The 24,195-nt window shown below is 40.8% G+C and overlaps 1 protein-coding gene across 12 annotated transcripts in view; it reads left to right on the top strand.

The window, feature by feature from the left end:
* Positions 1-24,195, top strand: part of ERC2 (ELKS/RAB6-interacting/CAST family member 2) — a 960,889-nt gene that overhangs the window by 542,320 nt on the left and 394,374 nt on the right. For all 12 annotated transcript variants that reach the window (XR_010947074.1, XR_010947075.1, XM_067754789.1 and 9 more), the window contains one exon: positions 22,060-22,220. Coding sequence is in view for 10 of the 12 variants with exons in the window: in XM_067754789.1 (XP_067610890.1) it covers positions 22,060-22,220 (161 nt within the window). In the remaining 2 variants the exon portion in view is untranslated. The remainder of the gene's footprint in view (positions 1-22,059; positions 22,221-24,195) is intronic.

The raw sequence follows: 24,195 nt of genomic DNA, 5'->3' as shown, positions 1-24,195 counted from the left end.
TTTGTTTGCAAATATTTTCTCCCATTCTGAGGGTTGTCTTTTCATCTTGTTTATGGGTTCCTTTGCTGTGTAAAAGCTTTTAAGTTTCATTAGGTCCCATTTGTTTATTTTTATTTTCATTAGGAGGTGGGTCAAAAAAGATCTTGATGCAATTTATGTCAAAGAGTGTTCTGCGTATGTTTTCCTCTAAGAGTTTTATAGTGACTGGCCTTACATTTAGGTGTGATTCGCTTTTCCAAATTTGCAAATTTAGCTCTCTTTAGACCCATTCAGATGTGTATTAGCTTGACCTACATCACCAGGGTATGTGCATGTGAGTTTTTGGATGAAGTTGTGAAATGAAGTCTGCTTACATGGGTAACTTCCTTGGGACAGAGAGAGTGAGAGAAGGAGGGAGGGATGAAAGGAGGAAGGGAGGGAATTCAGAGGAAGATCCTTGCTGGACCGTGAATACCATGAGTGCAGGGACTGAATCCCTCATACTTGGCATAGTGCCAGACATAATTTTGTTGAATTAATGAATGAATTTATAGAGAACTTGAAAAGTGCTATATGTTCTACCTTCAATCCTCCCAGCAGATGCTAGGAAGCAAAGTACTCTAGAGGTCATCACAAACTCTGGAGCCTGACAGCCTGGGTTCAAATCCCAGCTCTGCCACTTATTAGCTATGCTACTGAGGGCAAATTACTTAACCTCCAGGTGCCTCAATTTTCCCGTCTATAAAATGGGAATATAACTCAAAGGAGTACAGTAAGAAATAAATGGGGTTGTAAACAATTATTCACACTTATGCAGCTTAGATCAATGCTTAGTACAGGGTAAATGCCATATAATTGTTAATTAGTATTAATACTTACTAGTTCATTAGTTATTGGGTATTAATGTTAGAGCTTAGGGAAGCCCTTAGACTATTTGGTTTGTCTCTCATTTCAAATGGAGATAGAAATGAATATTTGTGTGTCCACATATAGTCACATACATTAACATTTTTAAAAATAGTTTTATATTTATCTTACAGATTAGCCATTGATTCAACCTAAAATTAGAGTATTTAAAGAGAAAACAATCAGAATATATAGTGTATAAGTATATAAGAGAGAGAAGATTTTCCATAATCAGATGATCAAAATTTCTCAAACATACGTTGTTCTTCATATAAATATTTTTCCATGTACGTAATTGTAATTGGCCAAATTAACCCACTAATATTTGGGTGCAAAAACTTTTTTTCTAAGTCAAATTAAATGTTAGCTCACAACTCCCCTCCCAATTAGCCATGGTTGGCAGAAGATCAAATCTTAGACATTGTGGGGGTCCCTCTCCCTCAGGATTCTTATAAGAATCCCGAGGTCTATTTACCAGGGCTCTTGAGGCAAAGCCGCTGGTCATTGGTCCAGGTGGCTGCCCCTGGGATGCTCAGGAGCCACGCCAAGTGTAGTTGTTAACAGGCTCCCTCCCGTGGCTTCTGAACCCTTTCGCTGAGTGTTTGGTCCTGGTTTATGGGCTCCCCACTCTGGGGAGCTGCTTGGGGTGGGATGCCGGCCCCTGCCGTCTGTGAAATGTGCCACCCCTTTAGCTGCGTGACGTAGAGTCCAAATCTCCTAATCCGGCAACTCCCCACTCATCCACATTCATTCTGACAATTTGACTTCTTGGACCAAGCATCCCAATTTTTCACAACAAAGTCCTTTAACCTCTTTACCATGTCAAGAGGAATAAAACTCCCTAGGACTCAAACCCTGGGCCACCCTCTGGAGCAAGAGAGGGAACCCTAGTCCTTAGCCTTTCTTGATGTCCTTATAGCCAAGGAACATTCCCTGTTGGGTTATCCGGCCACATAATTTTGGCACAATTGTTAAAGGAACACAGAACCAAAATACAGATTTTAAAGACACTGGAAGGGAGACAGTTTGATGGAGTGGCTGGGATTGAGGGTTCTGCATCACACTGACTGCTGGGTCTAGCTGCTCCTCCTGTGATTTCCAGCTATTTGACCTTGTGCCTGTTTAATCTGTTCTATGCCTGATCTGTAACATGGAAATAAAAGGAAGACCTGCCTCATTTAATGAGATAATTCTGTTCAGTAAATAGACTGGGGTCGGGCCCAAAACATGTATTCAGTGAAGTTGATTGTGTTATTGTTTGAGCTGCTGCTTCATCCAGGGATCAGGTCTATGCTTGAGGCCTCTGGTTTCCTCTGCATGGCTCAGGTCACCTTGTCTTCTATAGCTAGTAAAGGTGGTCCCTGGAACAGACCTTGACTCCTTTTCCTCCTAGTGGTGAGCTGCAGTGACATCTGCCACAGCCTAGAGCACAGAAGCTGCCCGCAGTGTTCCTAGGAAGGGAAATTGCAGTGGTGCTCCTGAACGGTGCAGAAAGGGCTGGAAGAGGGCTTAGAGCTCATCTTCTTCAGGCACTCACTTGAGAAAAGGGAAAACTGAGCCCCAGAGAGGGGAAGAGAGTGACCTGGTAGGCTAGCTGTTCTTCTGGCATTTCGAAGTCCTTCCTTCTCCATGTCAGCATTCCCAGAGCTACCCTGTCAGCCCGGCCCATGCCTCTCCCTGAAAGCCTTCTCCAGCCGCTCATCGTTTCCTGACCATTCTGTCCCTCATCCTCTCCCTTTCAATCCCTTGGAGCAATGTTCTGCTTTCCAAACACTCCCTGGCCTTTGCTGCCTCCCCTGCCTTCCCCGTCACTGTTTCCTTGCTAGAATGTTCTCCCCAACCATCCCTGCTTGACAAAATTCTACCTGTCCTTTAAAATAAGAGGTCAAAACTGGTAGCCAGTAATCCATATGTGGGCTCCAAATGTAATTTGTGAATTCAGGCAGGTTTTTTCTTTTTAATTGAGGCATCATTTGAAAATATCAGATATAACGAGAAAACTTCAGACAGTTTTCTTCTGTGATAAGAGGATCTTGTTTCACGGAACGTGCATTTTTGCCTGGTAGCATTAGTGGCCTCTAAGGAGCATTTTCCCTGCCTGGCCAGCGTTACTCCTTGATGATAACTACTCCGCTCTTCCAGCACGTGGGTTTGTGACCTGGTTTTAAGACGTTTAAGTGCTATCACTTCTGAGAAGCTTCCCCTCTCCTTTTCTTGCTTTTCCGAATGTGTCATTTCCTGCTTGTTTATGCCTCTTGTGAGCACTCCAGGGAATGAGACTCTACTTTTTGGCCATCTGGCTGAACGGTCTGCTTATGCCTCTTCTTATGGCAGAGATGGAATTCTGTCCTGCTTATTGTTGATTTTAGTAAATAGTACTTATCGTCTATCAGGTGCTTACTAAGGACAGGGCACGGGGCTGAGTGTTTTACTGACATTTTAAACTCTAGGCCTCACTATGACCCTATGTAAAGTGTATTATTATCTCCAGTCTACAAATACAGAAGCGCAGAGAGTGTAACTGGCTTACTCAAGGTCACATAGCTGGTAAGTGACAGAGAAGGGATTTGAGCAGTCACCTACCTAACCTCAGCGCTTGTGTTTCCTCCTGTTTTATACTGATGGATCTCTTTCATCACATTGAAAGCTGTATCAGAGGCACAGAACTCTCATCCATTCTCCCCAGTTAAACATTTAAGCAATAATGATAATACAGGTCATGACAGTGTCTTGATCACTCACAACATGCTTGATGCTGTGCTGGTCATTTACCCTGCAACCTCATGTAATCCCCATAACCACAGGGCGTATAAGCTCACGTCCAGTTGAAAAGTCAGAGGTCACGTCAGAGGCCAAAGACATACAACAGCAGGTGGCCAGAATTCGAACCTGGATCTTTCTCGACTGTCAGTCCTGTACTTTTCTTCTCCACCCACCACCAGTTCTCTCATGTTTCTGAACCACTTGTATCATAAAGCTATTAGCTCATTAATAAATCCAGAAAGCAAAGTTCCCTTGTTTGTTTCTTCCCAGCCATACAGGTGACATAACAGCCACTTCAGCCGCTGGTTCTTCTGCAGACACTTTCTGGTGGGAAGGGGCAGGAGGGATGATATGTGTACATGCACACACACACCACGTGCAACTCCAAACTGTGAGCAACACGCTTGACGATTTGTCTCTTTATTTTTCATGTTTGGAAACTGGAGCTGCTTTTGTTAGATTAGAAGGGTTTTATCTGGGTAGAAAATGTTCTTTACATGCTCACCTTCGCCTTTGAAGGGGTCAGCCGTGTTGCCAAACATTGTAAGTTAAATCTGAGCGGGAATGACTATAAACCCAGACTGAGCCACAAATTGCAACAGGAATTTGTATGATTAGCTGTCATGCTTTTCTTCTCTCTGCATCAAGGCAGAAGATGCTAGGGGGCCAGCTGTCTCTGTCCACACCTCAGGGGTCATGAGTGCCGAGGAGTTCACGTGGCCATCTTGTTCAGAGCTGTGTATCCCAACACGTTCTCCGTCTTCGCTGTAGAGTGGAGTTAGTTACGAGTTTTCAGAATCATCCAGTTGAGAACATGTTCGTGATGGTTTCTACAGCGTTGAAAGTTCCTGCTTTTTTTGGTCAGGTCTGCTAGAATTGTAAAAGGAAGCTTTCTGGACATTAACTTTTTGGCCAAAAGGGGTAGAATGAGATTGGCAAGGGAAGAAACAATTTTGATGTAATAAAAATGGGATCGTTTAGAGCGGAGACTTTCTTACTGTTTGGCATTCAGATGAAATTTAGTTTGGAAGTCACATCAGCAAATACTGTGTTTCTTCAGAACCTCGGCTGTGTTTTCGATCTGAGGGCATCTTTATATTGCTTAGCTTGTGCAGCAAGTGGTAAAACCATAGATGGCTTCAACTTTGTTTTTTTTTTTTAAACCTACAGGTACTCTAGCCGTTAAAATATGTTTTTAGTATCTATTTTGGAACCTTACAGAGATGATTTGGGACAAGGGCAAACATTTTGTGCCACTTACTCCACACAGTTCCTTGCTTTTTGGTGCTTACTTGCACTGGCACTTAATTTGTTATCATGTATTAGAACATTTCCCTGTCGCCTCAGAAACTGTCTCGTAGGCCAGGCTTTTAGAACCTGAACTTTTTAAACACAAAACAGGATTATGGATTAATCTCAGGCAGGGAAGTCCCTGGGGGCAACGGAACCTGACAAGTGAGACTCTGCTCTTGGCAAGCCCCTTGCGGGGTCGCCCTCTGTTCCTGCCGTTGACCCGGTGGACGAAAGAGTGGATGTGTGTGTGAGTCTAGGCATGACTTCTCTAAAGATCAACATTTGTACACACTGGAGTCACCTTTTATACATAGTGCTACTGACATTAACCAGAGAAGTAGGCCTGACAGCCCCGGCCTCAGAGCCAGCACAAGAGTGGCCTGGCTGTGTGTGCATGGTTTATCTGAAGGGATTCAGCACAACATTACACAGCCTAATTGTTTTTTGTCCAAAAGGAACTATTGCCCAGATAGAGGCGCCTCTAAGGTTGCTGAGTGTGACCCATCAAAATGGGGTTTCATTTCCATGTATGTGTACTTGCTAGTTATTTAATTTAATTTATTTTTTATTATATGATTACATAATATAACATTAATTAACATCTATTATTAACAACATTTATTTACTATTTTTTAATTTAATTTTATTTATTTTTATACAGCAGGTTCTTATTATCTATTTTATACAGTATATTGCTAGTTATTTTAAATACCCAGTTATTTTAAATGTTTCTCCTCTTGAAGTCCAGAGAGCATGATTTTCTTATAGCTAGTTATAACAGTATTAATTCTTGAAGAAAAGAGAGGAGAAATAAGGGAAAATATTTGTAAACAAAGTAATTTAAATATTTGAGAAGTCATGAAAGAGAATACCAGCTGAAGCAGTCAGATCCTTGAGTGAATATTTGGCGTTCAAGCAAGGAATCCAATGTTTTCACTTATGTCTTTCTTGAGACTATTAAATACCAGGGTTATGTTTGTTTCAGGCTTGTGTTTAATCACTTTACATGGGACTAGACTATAATCTATTGGTAATGAAAATGGCTGAATTTTTTTGATCTGAAAAGAACCACTAGGGAAAAACATCACTTATTTTAAAAGTAGAGATCAAAGGCATCAATTTGTAGAAAATGCCCTTTGGGAAAAACATATAGACATCTGCTTCTAAAGCATGATACAAGTATTTGGTGAAGTCTGACATTTAATATGTGAATATAAGTTGTACCATCCAACAGAGAACTTTTCAACACAATCGTGGAGTTTTGAAGAACCGAGTGTCACATATTAAGATTTGATCAGTTTTTGTCTCTGCTCAGACCAACGGTGAATGCTGCCATGCATCAGGGTAATCGGAAAAAACAAAATGTACCGTTTTTAAGCATGAAAATTATGCTCGGCAGGGCATGTACTTGATTGCTTTTATAGTAGTGGACAGCATTTGACCCTTGCCATCCACCCACTCTCTGCCCGGCTCCCTTAGGGACCAATACACAGCCCTTAGCAGCAGTTCAGGGACAGTCTGTGGTGCAGAGCCAGGTGAGAAGCAGAGTAACTGGTCCAGGGAGCTCAGTGTCACAACCCTACTGTCATTAGTTCAGCCGGACGGCCAAAAAGTAGAGTCTCATTCCCTGGAGTGCTAAGGAGGATGTTAAGCAGCTCCCTGATGACTGCTAAGATCAGAAGAGAGGCAGAATTTAGCAGATCTGTTGTTGTGATGGGGTGGAGACTTACTCCATTTGGAGAAGGAAAGAAAGCAGATAAACTCTCTATTCAACTTGAAAGTGCAGTGAGGTTTGGTCTGTCTGCCTTGCTTATGTGGGTGCCTCATACTCATTGCCAGTCACTTTGTACATGGGGAGAACTGACTGGGTGGACGTCTTTGTTCCGAGTCTTCTTTTTATGAAGCGATTTTCCCAGATTTAACCAATCGAGAATTGTTTTTTACATGTAGCAGCAATCACTCTGAGAGGAGAGAGCCAAATTGCTGTGGGGGATGCTGTGCCCCAGAGATGCATTTGGGAGGATTTCCTTCTCCTGAAGCCACAGGGTCAACATAAAGCCCCTATAAAATGTTTCAAATAAAGGAGAAATTGAAGCAGAAGATTTCATTCTGGCACTTCATATCTGGTTTTTGCTTTCCTCCCACTGAGAAGCTCACCAAGCTAGCGACCTGGAGGATGTATTTAGTTTGAGGGTAATGAAGCTTTATTATGATTTTTTTTACTTACCTGGATTATAATTATAAAGAAACCGCTACCTGCCGGTGGCCTTTATGGATAAGCCTATGATGCACTAGTAGCTAAGCTATTGTTGAACATGGCACTTAAAAATGTTTTATTGTGGGACTTCCCTGGTGGCACAGTGGTTAAGAATCCACCTGCCAGTGCAGGGGACACGGGTTCAAGCTCTGGTCCGGGAACATCCCACGTGCTGCGGAGCAGCTACGCCCGTGCACCACAGCTACTGAGCCTGCGCTCTAGAGCCCGCGAGCCACAACCACTGAGCCCGCGAGCCACAACTACTGCAACCTGCATGCCTAGAGCCCGTGCTCCGCAACAAAGAGAAGGCACCACAGTGAGAAGCCCACACACTGCAACGAAGAGTAGCCCCCGCTCGCCGCAACTAGAGAAAGCTCGCGCACAGCAACAAAGACCCAACACAGCCAAAAACAAATAAATAAATTTTAAAAAGTTTTATTGTGTGTATATGTGATTGTTTTATAAAAAGGGGACTAGGATCATGACATTTTTCTCATTTGACTCTTGAGGAAGTCGATTTTGTATCCTAATTCAATAGGTGTCAAGCCATTGTTCTGAATGCTGATGGTTTTACCTGGGTATGTAGTTGTCCTTGGGGATGGAAGTCATTTACAGCACGAATATTCTCTGTTGAAATCCTCCTAAGCTGTAACATTTTGGGGAGGATTCTTCCTGAAGAGCATGGGAGTGGGCTCATTGACCTTATGTGAGCATCTCCCTTCTTCTCCCCCAGCATTTGCCCTGGCTGTCCTTCTCCTGTGGAGGTAAATGCCTAACACACGTGGCACGTTCTTTATTTTTGAAGAACTTAAACCTTTTATTTTTAGATAATTGTAGCTTCATTTGCAGTTTTAAGAAATAATAGAGATCTTGTATACCCTTCACCAGTTTCCCCCAGTGGTAACATCTTGCAAGACTGTAGGACAGTATCACAATCAGGGTATTGACAATGATATAGTCAAGGTATGGAACAGTCCCAGCACCCCAAGGATCCTTCATGTTGCCCTTTATAACTGTCCTAAACTACTCCCCTATATCCATCTCCTACCCCTGGCAACCAACAATCTGTTCTCCATTTCGGTAATTTCGTCATTTTAAGAACATTATATAAATGAAATCATATAGGGTGTGACCTTTAGGAACTGGCTTATTTCAGTTAGCATTGTTCACTGGTGATTCCTCCAAGTTGTTGGGTTTATCAGTACTTTGTTCCTTTTCATTGCAGAGTAGTGCTCCATGGATGCCCCTCAGTTTGTTTAACCCTTCACCAGTTGAAGGACATCCAAGTTGTTTCTAGTTTTGGGCTATTGTGAATAAAGCTGTTATTAACAATCATGCACAGGTTTTTGTGTGAACCTAAGTTTTCATTTCTTTGAGATAAATGATAGAAAGAGTACAATTACTGGGTCATATGGTAGTTGCATGCAGATTTAAGAAACTGCCGAGTTGTTTTCCAGAACGGTCGCACCATTTTATATTCCTATCAGCAATGTATGAGGGATCCAGTTTTTCTGTGTCCTCACCAGCATTTGGTATTGTCATTAGTTTTTATTTTAGCCATTCAGATAGGCGTATAGTGATGTTTCATTGTGGTTTTAATTTGTTGTTCTCCAGTGGCTAAAGATATGGAACATTTTTCCATGTGCTTATTTGCTGTCTGTATGTCCTCTTCAGCAAAATGTCTGCTCATGCTTTATGTCTGTTTTCTAATTGTCTTGGAAGTTTTACTGTGGAATTTTGGGAGTTCCAGTTATTTGTCAGATATGTGTTTTGCAAATATTTTCTCCCAGTCTATAGCTTGGCTTATTATCCACTTCACAAGGTCTTTCACAGAGCAAATATTTTTCAATTTTGATGAGGTCCAGTGTACTCATCTTTACCTTTATGGTTTGTGATTTTTGGTGTCAGTTCTAAGAACTCATTGCTTAGCCTTAGATTCAGAAGATTTTTTCCAGTTTTTTTTCTAAAAGGTTTATAGTTTTATGTTTTACATTTGAGTTCATGATCCAGTTTGTTTTTGTACAAGGTATAAAGTTTAGGTCAATGTTCTTTTCTTTTTTTCGTCTATGGATGTCCAGTTGCTCAGCACCATTTGTTGAAAAGGCTATCTTTGCTCCATTGAATTTATTGCTCTTTTGTCAAACATCACTTGAACATTTATCTCTGAGATATAATATTATCACAGTAAATCTATTTCTGTGTTCTCAGTTCTGTTCTACTGATCTATGTGGCTATCCTTCTGCCAATATCACGTTGTCTTGGTTACTCTAACTATGCAGTGGGCCTTAATATTGGGTAGAGTGACTCCTTCCATTTTATTCTTCTTTGTCAGGATTGTTTTAGTTATTATAGGACCTGTGCCCGTCCATATAAATTTTAGAATAAGCTTGTCTATATCTATAAAACACTTGCTGAGATTTAGACGGAAATTACATTAAACCTATAGATCAATCTGGGAAATATTGACATCTTTACTATGTTTAGTCTTTTCATCCATGAACACTTCCTATCTCTCCATTTATTTAAATCTTCTTTGATTTCTTTTATCAGAATTTTGTAAATTTCCATGTACAGATTCCATCCATGTTTTAAGTTTATACTTAAATGTTTCATTTTTTTGGAGTGATTGTAAATGGTATTTAGTTTTTCATTTTGGTTTCCACATGTTCATTGTTAGCTTATAGAAATGCAGTTGACTTTCGTGTGTTGATATTGTATCCTGCAACCTTGCTGAACACATTTATTACTTCTAGGTGTTTTTTGTAGATTTCTCAGGATTTTCTACATAAACAGTTATTTCATCTGCAAACAGGGGCAGTTTTATTACTTCCTTTGACATTTTTGCACCTTTTATTTTCTTGCCTTATTGCAGCATCTAGAACTTCACATATTATGCTGAATAAGAGGGGTGAAAGCAGGTATCCTTTCCTTGCTTCTGATCTTAGAGAGAAAGCAGTCTTTCACGACTGCTAGCTATAGATTTTTTAGTAAATGCACTTTTATCAAGTTAATGAAATTTCACTATGTTTGGCATATACATTTTGAGATGCAGTTTTATATCTTTTAAAATAAAGCATAGGGCACACAGTTGTTGTATGTTAGATGTTGTGTCCAGGCCTGGGCATACTGAGGATAATGAGCCGTGGTCTTTCCTTGCTGTTGAGGGTCTCGTGGCCCAGAGTTTCCTCCCAGATCCTCTCAGTATATGTAGTTCCCTCTAACAATTGTCCCCTTATATTTGTACTCGACAGTCAGATTCAAATCCTGGTAAAGAGTAAGCCATCTGCAATTCTTGGGTCAATCCCTTACCCTTTTTGAGTTTGAGTTATCCATCAGTTAAGTGGTATGCTCCTTTGGGAGTAAGTGAGGATCAAATGGGATTTAGGAAACCACATTATTTAAATCAGACGTAATGATTACCTCTCTAGAGCATGGCTTCTTTTCTTTTCTCCCTCCCTGCATCCCACCCACAATCATCTGTTGACAATCTACTGTGTGTTTGCGAAGATGCCCCGGTGGACCCATTCAAGGATGCATTTGACATACAGGGAGGCCACTACCTATTGCTCAAGGTAGATGGAACTGCGGCGCAAGGATTCTGAGGGGATCAGGAAAGGGCTTGGAGGCAGGCCTCATTTGGCCTGATTGAAATTTGCCATCATCAACAGGTACCTCCTGCAGAGCTAAGCCAGCAGGAGAATTCGGAGTAAAAGAAGCCTCCTTTCTTTTTCATTTTTCCTCCTTGGAATTGCCTCAGCTTATCCTTACACCACAAGAAAGAAGATCTGTTTGAAGGCATTGCCCTGATTTGTTGAATGGGAATGAATAAACCTTGCTAATAGAAGTGGTCAAGTGGCATGGACAAATGGTTCTGATTTTGCAGGGCCTGCCAACTTATTTTGGGTGCTGCAGAATCAAAACAATAATAACAATAATAAAATTAGAAAATGCTAAACACGCACAAAACAAGCAAGCAAGCCACCATACTGGACTTGAAAATGCATAGGAACTTTATTAGGGAACAAGTTGAAATGAATGAAGCAACATTCAAGCACATTGCGGGGCCGGGTGGAGGTGGCAGGAATGGCTGTTGACAGCTGTGGAGTCACTAACACTCAGGCACTCCCTGGTGAACCCGGATTATAATCAGCATAAATCTAAGTGACTGTCGGGGCAAAGAAACCATGCTACAAAGTGTGGCCTGTCTTAAGGTTATTTTGGCTGACAGTAGTTGCCACCATAGCTGCCACCAGAGGGCCCCACCCTGCTCTGGATTTCTGCTTTATTACTATCCTTTGGAGGCCATGGTCTACCAGCAACTAATTTTTCCGTGGGAGCAGAAGTACTTTCTCTGCAGACCTTCCTTTGTTGCAACTGTAAAAAAAACTTTTTTGAATTTTATTGAAGTGTAGTTGATTTACAATGTTATGCTAATTTCTGCTGTACTGCAAAGTGACTCAGTTATACATATATATATATTCTTTTTCATATTCTTTTCCATTATCGTTTATCACAGGATATTGAATATAGTTCCCTGTGCTGTACAGTAGGACCTTGTTGTTTATCCATCCTATATATAATAGTTTGCATCTGCTAATCCCAAACTCCCAATACTTCCCTCTCCCACCTCCCCTCCCCCTTAGCAACCACAAGTTTGTTTTCTATGTCTGTGAGTCTGTTTCTGTTTCATAGCTATGGTTGCAATTTTTAAAACTTACTCTCTTTTTACATTAGTGATTCATATTTGCATCAACAAGTACAAAGAAGAATATAATACATTACCTGAAACCTCTAAGCTTAGAAACAAACCTGTTATGCATATTTTGATGCCTTTCCTTCTAGTCTTTTTTTCTATGAATCTTCATTTAGAAACCTACATATAGTTGGGATTGTATTGTATTTATCATTTACTAACCTGCTTTTCTCAGTTAGGATTTCATGAACATCTTTCTTTTCCATTAAATCTTTCTATTTAGTATTTAATGTCTGACCAACATCTCAACAATTGGATGCCTGCAATTTACTATCCACTTTCTTTGCAACACTTAGACACACATACACACACACACACCCCCCGTAATTGATTTAACTAATTTCTTTGAAAGGTGAGGGTACATATGTGTATGTTTGTATATGTTTGTACTTGTGTTTATGTTTGTGTGTATATCTATACATATAATATGTATATACACACATGCATAATTTTTCTGATTTTTATAAACAACACTGATGAATATGTTTATTATATCCTTGGAATAAATTTCTCTGGACACATCCCTTATTATATCCTTAGAATAAATTCCTAAAGTGAAATCACTGGGTCAAATGCTAATTCATAAGATACACTGAATGTAAAGGAATTTAAAAAGTTTTTCTCATATGTTCAAAAAAGAAACACTTTCCACAAAAATTGAAATAATTTCTAAACATCACCGTTGGACAATAAAAGTTGTAAAATTTCGATGCTCTGGCTCTTTCCAATACAGTAGCCACTAGACATATGGATATTGAAATTTTAATTTTAATTAATTAAGATTATATAACATTAAAAATTCAGTTCCTCAGTGGTGCCGGTCATATTTCCAGTGCTCTGTAGCCACATGTAGCAGTGGCATGTATATTGGAAAGTACAAATTAGGACCTTGTCATCATTGCAGGAAGTTTTATGGGACCATGCTGCTCTGATATCTTCATGAGTTCCTTTATAATTGTGTTTGGAATTTAGCATATTTTGTGGGTGATTAATTTGGTTTGTTATAAATAGATTTCTGAGTAAAAAATTTCGCCGTTCCATTGAAGGTGAAAAGTGTTGTCTTTCTGAAAATGTAAGAAAATGGAAATTCAGCACTTTCTCTTGCTTACTCATCCTCTCATAGGCTGAAAAGTAAGAGCTAGTGTTCAAACTAACATCACTGTTGATGATTACAGGTTACTGTGCACTTTCTGTGTGCCAAGCATGTAACTATTGTAAGTCAGGTATTCTTCATAAGGACTCTGGGAGGTGCAGCTGTTATCCACATTTTACAGAGAAAGAAACTGACGTACATAGAGCTCAAGTACCTTTTTCACGGTCAGCATGTGGCTGGATCTTGTTTGGGACCTAAGCCCTCTGGCTTCAGAGTCCACACAGTTAGCCACTCTCTGTACTGCTTCTCAAGAATGTGAGACTCTGTTAGGGAAAAAAACCAGCTCTTTGCTGTGCTGCAGAACTGTGCACACGTAAAGTAAAAATGCCTCCCAGTTGCTCAGTAAGTATCTACACCAGACATACACAGAAGTGTATATTCACAGCCTGTTTCTCAGGGAGGTTCCACTGAGCCAAATCCGATCTGGAATGAAGAGTGCTCAAGGGCCTTCTGGAGAAACTGTTACTCATCTGTACTCCAGCACGGAATCTGTTCAGTCAGAATGTATGTATTTTACACATTTCTTCTCCATCCATCCTTGATTGTGATGTGAAATTTTGTCAGTAAGCCTTGGGGGAGTAGGGGGAAAAGGGGGAGTTTAAATTGTAGTCAGAATCGAAGAGCTCAAGCCCAAACACTCTCACTTGATGTGGGTATTTGTTTGCAGCTGAAGGATCAGAGGTGACACTTTTAAGCAAAGCTCCCAGAAGTTTAACTTCAGTGAGGAAAAAACAAATCCCAAACACAATCTTAAGGGTAGCCAGGTCCAGGCAGAAAGCAATCTGGGGATTTTCAGTTTCAACCTTTTCCAAAAGGTGTCACTCTAAGGCAGCAGTGGGGAGGTGGGAGGGAGGTGGAGATAGAAATGTCAGATAAGAGTAATTGGAAAAATAAGATTAGTAGTCCTTGTTTTAACAGATCCTTCGGCCCACAGCATCACTGTCTAAGAAGTTGTTGCTGTTGAGGAGGGAGGGTTTCAGCGTTTATCTTTACCTTCTGATCTTAGTGTGACCTCCTCTGTGCCCAGAGCAGAGCTGGGCCAAGTCCCAGCTATTCCCACAGGACCAATTCACATTCCAGTTTTGCTGTAACCTGGGATACGGGGATTTCCTTGGCTCTGTGTTCTGGCGCAGACTGAAAACTACCATCCTCTTGCACTCAGGATGTAGCGAAGACAGAAAACTAGGATGGATGGTTAAGGGGAAAGGCAGAAGAGCCTGTGTATTTTTTAACATATGGTTTTAAAAGCTGTTTTAAAATTCCACATCATTAACACAAAATAGATACTAACTCAATACTGACATATAATTTAAGAAACAAACTGTTTTATCAAAATATTTGAAGATCAGCTCTTGCCAAGTGAGCCTCTTGAAAAGCACTGGATGTTGCCACGTGTCAGGAAGAAACACACAGAACAGGGAGTGGGGCTCTTGGCAGATAACTGAGAGAGAAGCTGGTTTTCAGATATTTAGTTAAACAACACAAATGTATGTGTAAGTTTAAGTCGACACATGTTAATGATTTAAGGTCTTAAACAGGTTTTTTATTTTATTGTGTTAAAGCTCCACTATTCACTTTAAAAGTTTTGACAGTTTCTCCAGAGCTGGGTGTAAGCATTAGGCCCTTTAGAAATTCGTTTGATAGCTTCATTTTTCTTAAAGTGTACAGAGTTAAGAATTATTCAAATACATTTGAATAGTCCTTGTACCTTAACCATTTTATAAGAGAATTTTTATAATCTGCCACATAGGATGACTAATAAAATCAGAAACGACACACAATTACTTAGGGGTTTTTGTTTAGTTTAATTGGTGAGACCAAGTAGTCATCTAGCTTGAAGAAACCTTTAATTACTATGTTCTAGATATGTAACACCAAACCAATATATATATTTTAAAATGTAATCTTAGGGCTTCCCTGGTGGCACAGTGGTTGAGAGTCCGCCTGCCGATGCAGCGGACACCGGTTCGTGCCCCGGTCGGGGAGGATCCCGCATGTCGCGGAGAGGCTGGGCCCGTGAGCCGTGGCCGCTGGGCCTGCGCGTCTGGAGCCTGTGCTCCGCAACGGGAGAGGCCACAACAGTGAGAGGCCCGCGTACCGCAAAAAAAAAAAAAAAAAAAAGTAATCTTAGTTTTCTAGATATAGGATCAGAATTCCAGTCTCACCATATTTGGGGACCTTTTAGGAAATTCTTTTAAGTGGAACATGTTAAGTATTATAGAAGATTTCTGAGGTTGCTGTGAATCTCTTTTCATCAAGGATGGCCTTTTAGGAATAAGACAGCCTTTCTAAAACTTTTTTACCCCCAGGAAATATTATTGTCGGGTGAATTATCAATAGATATGCTTCCAAAATAAGCAAGTGCTGTGTTGAATAGAGACACGTGGGTTGCTTTCCTGCTGGACTTCTCAGAAGTGTTTATTGGCTCATAATCATTGTGATGCTTCAAGTAGCAATTCCCTAATGAACAGAACCACATGGCCCCCAGCCTGGGCCCCCCAGCACATGTTGTTTCCCTCCTCTTCAGCAGGCCGCTCCCACTTACCTGCCTTAGGGAAGTGGGCCGTGAGGCCTCAGGCAAGACTGGCTTTGGTTTAACTCTTGCTCATCACTCAGTCCTTTCCTTTAATGGGTTTTGTGTTTTTTTAAATCACTATTGTAATTAAAACGTTGTTTGATTCAAACTTGCCTGCCAAACCAGACAGCTTCTGAGGATGAGCCTGTTGCTTGCGTCTAGCAGAATGCCCGGCACGTAGGAGACGCCCAGCGAGACGAAGTGGTGGAATGATGAAAGGACTGCATGTCTCCCAGGTCCCGGGCAAAGAGCGAGTAGAATGCAGAGCAGGATTAAAAGCTGCTTGCTTCGACCCCAGCTCAAGGCCTGGGACATTTTTATTGTGCCGCCTAGAAACTCACGGGTTCCTGGGTGCTCTTGGTGGCTGATGGGGTGGCACTGAGCATAGGGGTTCCATCCATTCAGGGGCTGAGTAACTGAGCCCTCTTGTCCCCATAGCAAAGAGAAGGTGCTTGAGGCAAACAGAGAGCAAGAACTTGAAGGGCATTTGGTGAGGATGGCAAGGGGACCACTGATGGATGGGGTAGGAAAGTATCAAGTTCAGACTTACAGTTCATCCATCATTGCACTAAGTGGCTCAAAGGAAGGTGTTTCAGAATCACATCTTTGCATTCCCCTTCCTCTCATTCCTCAGGTATTTATTGAGTGTGGACACTGGTTCTGTGTCGGGGCTGAAGGGCCTTCCACAAAGAGAGCGGAGATGTGGTCCTTGCCCTCTGGGGATTACAATCCAGTTGTAGCAACTAAGCACACACATGAAATAGTTGTGCAGTGAAGTGAATGTGAAGTGAATGTGAATGTGAAGTGGTGTTTAATTAGGTGGAAGAAAGTCCGGTGCAGACGGTAAGAACTGAAGGCACTTGGGTTGGGTGAAAATCATGTGGCCGGGAACCCATACTAGGGACAGTGGTAACTGTCACACACTGGACACTTCCAGGGTTTCTAGCAGAGAGGGTTGGATGCTTTATGGGTGTTATCTCCCTTTATACTCATGCCAATCCTGTGTGGTAACTTCTGTCTTCTCCCTATTTTATAGAGGAGGACCTTCAGGCTAAGAGAAAGGTCAGCAAATGTCCAGGGTTCCCAGATAAGTTTGCACTTTGGCATCACTTTGGGATCATCTGCATCTTTAATTAAATACTGATGCCTGACTCCTACCCTCAAACACTTTAATTTAGTTGGTAGGAGTGTTACCATGGCATCAGGATTTTAAAAATCTTTCTAAAGGATTCAAAGGTGAAACAGAGTTTAGGAAGCATTGGGTTAATATTGTCCTAAGGTCACAGAGATCCTGTTGGTGGAGCCAAAACTTGATCCAGGTCTGCCTGTTTTCAGAGCTCCAGATTTAATCACTGTACCTGTGAAGGAGACCAGGGCCCTGTGGCAGAGCCTTAAAGGAGAGGCGATTTCAGTAATTGGAGGGGTTGGTATAGGGCAGTCCAGGGGTGTGTGTACGTGTGTGTGTGGTTGACGGTAGGTGACACCAAGCACAAAATCTTGAATTCAGTAATAAGCAAACATAAAATGGGTTGAATACTTCCTGGCACTTTATTAACAAGATCTGACACTTCTGTGGCACCAAGTACTTGGCATTGTTCTTAGGGCATCACACACGTTAACCCATTGAATCTTCACAAAACCCCTTTGAGCTACGTTCCCACATCACAAGGAAGAAACCTGGGCTCAGAAAACTTTTATAACTGACTCAGAAGGACACAGATAGTTAGTGGTAGGCTAGCTCCTAAGTTCTGTTTGTAACCACTATGCTGTGCTTATCTCTTACGTTAAGAATGTACTAAGTGTTTTCATATTTGCCAGTCCCTGCACTAAGAGCTTTACTTTGATTGCTTCATTTAATACTTGCAGTAATGCTTATGAGACATACCATTGTTATAGATGAGGAAACTCAGACACTTTCTCAAGGCTCTATAATTAAAAAGTGGTAAAGCAGGTATTATTAGTACAGTCTGCTTTCGTAATCCATGATTTTAACCATTCTCAGTATTTCAAAATACTTAAAATTTTAAAAATTCAAATTAAATCTTAAGTGGAATGCTATCTATAAAACAAAGTAGAACAACTCCCTTTGAGTGTGAGATAGTGGACGGAGGTCTCTGCTCATTCACACTCCTCCTCCCCCTCCACTGATCTGTCTATCAGCCCCCAGATGCCTTTTTGGAACCCCTGGTGCACTAGGGTACACAGTCTGAAGACAACTACTTTGGGTATCTCAGGAGCCCCTTGAGATACTGGAATCAGACCAGTTGATATTTTTGACAAAATATTGATGGTTTAGGCATATTTTCCTGACAGTACGGAGATGAGTTGTAACAGTAAATCCTGTTAGACATCTTTGAATCCCAAATCCACAGGGCCCAGTTCAAAGTCACATTGAGACACACAGTCAAAACAGCTGAAAAAAATCAAAAGGGAAGTCTAACCTTCAATCTGTATCTTTGGAAAACATTGAAGGGACCCCAGGAATAACTCCTAGCAACTTTTTTCCCCTTCCTTTTTTCTCTTCCTTCTCAATTAACTTATTCTGCCCTTAAAACAAAACAAAACCTCTGTGTCCCCAATCTCCAGGCTCGTTATTCCTCTTTCTCTTCTCACTTGTATCTCCTTCCTTTTTATTATATAAATCACTGTAGCCTGCCCTTAAAAGTATTATACTTTTGCACTCAGTTTTACAGGTTCACTCTGCTACCCATTTCCTAAAATCCAGGCACAGAACTGGCTGAGAGATAACTGTGGTAGGGGAGAAGCTGATGAGGCAAAGCCATGTCCTTATTTAGGGTAGGGGTAGAGACAAAGGCTAGGAATACACACAAACACACCCACTTATTTTCAATCCTATCAGAAATGTGGGAAGGGAAGGGATCCAAGCTTGAAGCATCAAAACTCATGGTAGAAAGGGATGATGGGTCCAAGAAGTATTCCTAAAACAGAGCTACAAGACTTGAGGATGAATAGGAAATAAAAGAGGGAAGAGACAAATGTGGTTCTGAGATCTTAAACATGAGTGACTGAGAAAAGGTCAGGGCTACCAATGTGTTCGGGAGTGGCAGGTTGGGAGGGCTGGGAGGGCTGGTAGGGATTTGGTTTTAGTTATGTGTGCATGGATCATTGTGAGTTTAAAGTGATATTATGACATCCAAACAGAAGTAATCAATGGTTGGTTCAGTATATGTGAACGATGTTAAGTGAATAAAAGGAGACAAAGGGTGGAAAAGTATCAGAGTTGAGAGCTGTGGAGACAAATCTCAATCCTCCTTCTGAGGAGCCACATGGATGAGGAAAATGTCTCTGGGACAGAGTCATAAGGGGAAAGGTCTAGTTATGGACCGCAGGAAGGTGAAGAATTGGCAAAAGAAACAGGGGAGATAGATTACTAATTTAGGAGAGCTTCGGAGAGCCCAGGGGAAGGGTTGGCTTTTAGGAAAATGGGGAATGGATACAGCCCCACTCACCCATTAAACCATGTTTCAGAGAGACTATTTAATGAGAAGGAGAACTTTCTAATGATACATTTATTTAAAACTATTTAGAAAATTATATATAGCATCTCAATTATACATACACACAAATAGAGAAAGAGAGAGATGGGGAAATTAAAACAAACTGTTTAGAGTGTTTATCTCCATGTGGTGGGATTTTGGGTGATCTTAGCTAAAAAGAATGTCATTTAACCTAAATAAAAAGAAACATTTAAAAATTTCATATCTGTATCTTTTAGATTCTGTACGAGTGTACCTTATTATAAGAAAAAGTGTTATTTTATTGATATCAGTTAGAATAAATGATGTATAGGTTACATCATCTCACTTACTATCCATAAACATCTAATAGAATAAGCAACATAATTTCCTGTTTCCAGATAAAGAAACTGAAGCTGAAAGAGATGAAGGAACTTGTGTCAGTCATACAGTGAGTGATGGAGACATGATTCAAATCTGGTAGTTTTTAAGGCATAGGTTTCATATACATAGCCAGCTAAAATGTTCCTTCAAATGAGGGGAAGAAGTTGGGGAACTGTTTAGCTGTGCAGACTACACATTAAGAAAAGACATATGGCAAGAAGGAAGGTACCAGTGGCCTGCAAAGGTAGAGTTTCCATGGGGTAGCAAGAATAAGAAGCACTTCCTCTTGATGAGAGGGGACTGGTGGGGAGGGGGGAGATGGAGGCAGGTGTTATGAGACGCCAAGAATCAAGTGCTTATTTGCACAAAGTTACAGGTAGAAACAGTGGCTGTGCGAAGACTAGAACAGTGTATCTGAGGCCAGTGCCCCAGGTGGTCCAGTGTGCAGTCCTCAGTGGTCAGGTGAATTAGGAGTGAAAGGCCTTGGCCTGGGAAGCTATTTTGAGATTCTGCTTCCAAGGTGTTGAAAATAGCAGTCTCACCTCAAACTAAGAATTATTGACATTGGAAGCCAAAAGCATCTCCATCAGTCAAAGAAAGTCTGCATTACATCTCTCAGGTGTCCAGGTTTTCTCCATGTGATTATTGCTGAAATGACCAGGGAAGCCTGCAAGTCATTACTCTAAGGTGTAATTGTTAAAGTTGGGTTAATATAAAACTAGTTAGTGCCTGCCCTAAGGAGTCAGGTGGCAGGTGAACTAAGAACTTGGAAACCCAACTGAGTAGCATACTGTGTCTGTAGATTGCAAGCAGGTCAGTTCAATTAATGAGAAAGAGATTCAGCAGGTGAGAATCCTCAACACTCTCCCTCTTCTCTGAGATAAATAGTACATTTGGGATAAAGAACAATTTGTGAAAGGAAAGGGGGTCGTGAGGACAAAGGCCATCCCATATGGAGGGTCAGGCAGACTTTGTCTGAGTTGGCACACTTGGAATGACCATAATACTAATATATATTTTTTAAACACTGCTATTGAGTATATCAACAGTAGGGGAAAAAAGAAGACAAAATAAAAGAAGAAGAAAAACCACCTCTGCTTCAGCCTCGTCAAGTATTGCTTCTAGTTATATTTATGATATTCTATGAACTTATATGAGAAACTAAAAAGTTTAATTGCTTTTTAATTTTTAAATTTTGTATATTTCTGAAGTTAAAGAATAATGCTATTTATCCTACAATTAAACATGTGTAATTCTGTGACTTTCATAGGTTATCGTTTATGTTCCTTGCTTTTTAAACTGGTTTTGGTTTGGGCTTTTATTTACATTACATGGCCATCAAGTTTCCTCCTTCTATCAGGGCAAAATGGAGGGTTTCCTGAATCTTAAAATCCTGTAATTTACCTTGGATGTGAACTATAATGCTTATTCTGAATACATTCCATGTAAAACTGCAGAAATTGTGTAGAAAGTCTTTATGAATTGGAACTTAACATATCATTGACAAGTTTTGAAGGGCGTTCTGTTGACTTTGGTGATAGATGATCCCATTCTGCCAAGTTCAGCTGGAAGGGGTGACCCAAACATCAACCCTGGAACCTAGAAACTTCCTGAAACCAGGGTTTTAAATCAGCAGGGTGGATGCAGCATGCATCTGTGCAAGAGATGGCATTTCACCAGCTTGCTCCACGGAAGTCTCTGGAACAAAACCATAAACATCAGCCCTCATTGTTGTGTGTTGGCTTTTAAAAGCCTCCAGTGGTTTGGGGAGGATAAGGCCTTGCCTTGGGGGCTCCCTGGTCCAATTTTTTGGGACCTGGCTGAAAACCCTGGATATTTGATAGTCTGGCTTATTTCTATGGTGTATTAGCACCCTATAAAAGTTACATGTCATTTATTTCAAGTTTAGAACCCTCTCAAACTTCAGGGGCAAACCAAACTTGAACCTTTTGTGGCTGGAATTCTGTTTACCTTTGGCCAAACCTTGCTTCCTGAATGTGAAACAGGGAGGTGAGGTGAGAGGGAGGCCCCTGAGGCCCTTTGGACACCAAATCGCTTTTGCCAAACAAGGCTTTGATAGGTTAAAACATGAATGAATTTGAAATACTTCCTGTCAGAATACTCTGGGGCCTACACACAGAAGTATATTGTGCCGGGCAAAATGCGTTTTGAGTGTTGCCTTCAGCCAACTGAAGTGAGGCAGTATCTGAGATTTTTGCCAAACAGGTTGAAGTTGGGTCAAGCCACTCTCCCTCCACTTCTAATAAATATATTAAATAGTTTCTATAAAAGTTAGTGGATAATCCAATTGAATGAGGACCTTGAGAAATTTGGACACTTCTTGTGTTTGAAATATTTATTTTTAACTAGTGACAAAGAAAGAGTGGATGCCAAGATACAATGCCCCGTTCAAGGATGGCTTTGATTCCTTTGTGTCTATTGTCAGAACATAGTCTAGCACGAAGTGCCTTGCGCTTGAATGGAGGAGAAATAACACACTGCGTTCCATGTGCTTTACAGATAGAGGAACTGATGAATGCACTGGAGAAGACCAGACAGGAACTGGACGCCACCAAGGCTCGCCTTGCCTCCACGCAGCAGTCTCTGGCTGAAAAAGAAGCACACTTGGCCAACCTCCGGATAGAGAGGAGAAAACAGCTGGAGGAGATCCTGGAGATGAAGTGAGTACCCATTGTTGCTTTCCTACTCTCTCTTGTCTGACTTCTCTGTAGGGATGAGAAAGGGAAGGCTAGAGAAGAGGAAGAAAGCTTGGAGAAATAATAATTTAGCTAACACTTGACTAGTTATTTCCATGACTACGCTTCTTATTTTTTTGAATTATAGCTTCCACGTCCCAGTTTGCACATGTCTCACATCTGTTATTAAAAAAAAAAAAAAATCCAACATGAGGTTTCGTGCCTCTGTGTTTTGTGGACGGCACTAATAGATCTGCCGAAAAGGTCTGAGTTGGCCAAGGGACAGAGGCCTTGTTAAGCACAATGGTAATTTAAGTCCTGCTCAGAGTTAAGTGGAAACTTTTCTGAGGAGGTATTTCCTAATTGTGACTATAACTTTGCTAATTATATTCTTCTCACTTGTGTACAATGCCTGGCTTGTGTTGGTGTTCATAGAGTCTCAAGGTTGGCACCTCTTTGTTTAGAAAGCAGGACTCTGATTTGCTGGGCCGATAAAAACAGGCTTGGAAATCCCCCTGCCCCCCTGTCTCCTTGGGTAGGTAAGGGCTGAGGGGAGACTGGAATAAATGTCTTTGATTTAATCAATAAGGTACAGCTGGTTGTCGGGCAGTGGTCATTCCTGTAGGCCTGTGACGCACCTGTCTTCACCTAGCTTTTATTTCGTTCTTACAATGAAACAATATAACCATGGAAAATCATAGTAAAGGTAATTACTCAAAGATTTTAGAGGTAATCAATTGCTGTGGATCTGTTTCTGAAAAAATAGGCAAGAAGCAGCATCTCCTTCTGTAAGTTTTAAAATGAAATAATCACTAAAATATAATTTAAATCCAACCTCCTTCCACAGTAAGGGGAAACGTACAGAATTATGGCATCTTAAGCCTGTAACATAGACTTTGAAATTGGTGGCTAGGTATGGAAGAGTAACCTTATCCTGACCCTGCAAGTCTTACACATGGTTAACATTAAACCCAGGAAGCTTAGATCATGGAAAATATGGAATGAAATATTTTGAAGGATTTAATAACGAGGACAAAACTTTTATTCCTCGTCAACTACCTCAGTTTCTCCAAGACCAAAGAATAAGTAGTTTTATTTCCACTTATAAACTCTCATTTTTCCTAATAAAAGATGATATAATAAAAACAGATATTATTATCCTCAGTTTAGAGGTGAGGGAACTGAGACTCAGCGAGATTTCAAGTAACTTGCTTAAGGACATCTGGCCAGGATTAAAACCAAAATCTAATCAGGCTCCCTTTCTACTACCTCATTTTCTCATGGAGCTTATGTCACCTCCACCGAGTCCAGAACTTTTGTCTGTTTGAGTCACTTCAGTAATTATGCTGCCTAGAACAGTGCTCAGTAATTGTTTGTTGAAGCAGTGAATAGATTGAATGTAATTGTTTGTTGAAGCAGTGAATAGATTGAATGAGATTGGATTTTATGTACTTAGGAAGAAAAGTATTTCAAGCATTTGTGACATTATCGATGTGATCAATAATTTATTAATAATACCAGTACATTGATTCCATCAGCCTTTATTCTTTCTCTTTCACTTATCCGGCTTCTGCCTCCTTGTGTGTTGTTATGTGTCAAGTTCAGCCTCGTTTCTCTCGTTGTTCTGCAGCTGTTCCCAAGTTAACTCTACAGCTCCTGGAGTGATTTATTATGCCATTATAAGGAAACTTTCATTATTTCCTGTTTATAAAAAGAGCATATACTTTCAATGTTTTGAGAGAACAAGTAATGGTGAAGCATGCTGGTTTGGGAGTCATCAGAGCTGGGCTGAAATCCTGTTGCTTCCACTTGGTGGCTGTGTCACTTGGGGGAAAATGACCTTAACAACGCTGACCCTCCAGTTTCCAACTATGATGACTTTCGTGGGGTGGTTGTGAGGAGAGGCACTCAGAGCAGGGCTTGGCACACAGAAAATGATATATGTGTGTAAATGGCGCTA

Source organism: Pseudorca crassidens, chromosome 10 (genome assembly GCF_039906515.1).
Source record: "Pseudorca crassidens isolate mPseCra1 chromosome 10, mPseCra1.hap1, whole genome shotgun sequence".
Lineage (NCBI taxonomy): Eukaryota > Metazoa > Chordata > Mammalia > Artiodactyla > Delphinidae > Pseudorca > Pseudorca crassidens.
The sequence above is the reverse complement of the archived record's forward strand: the minus strand, read 5'-3'. Positions and strand labels throughout refer to the sequence as shown.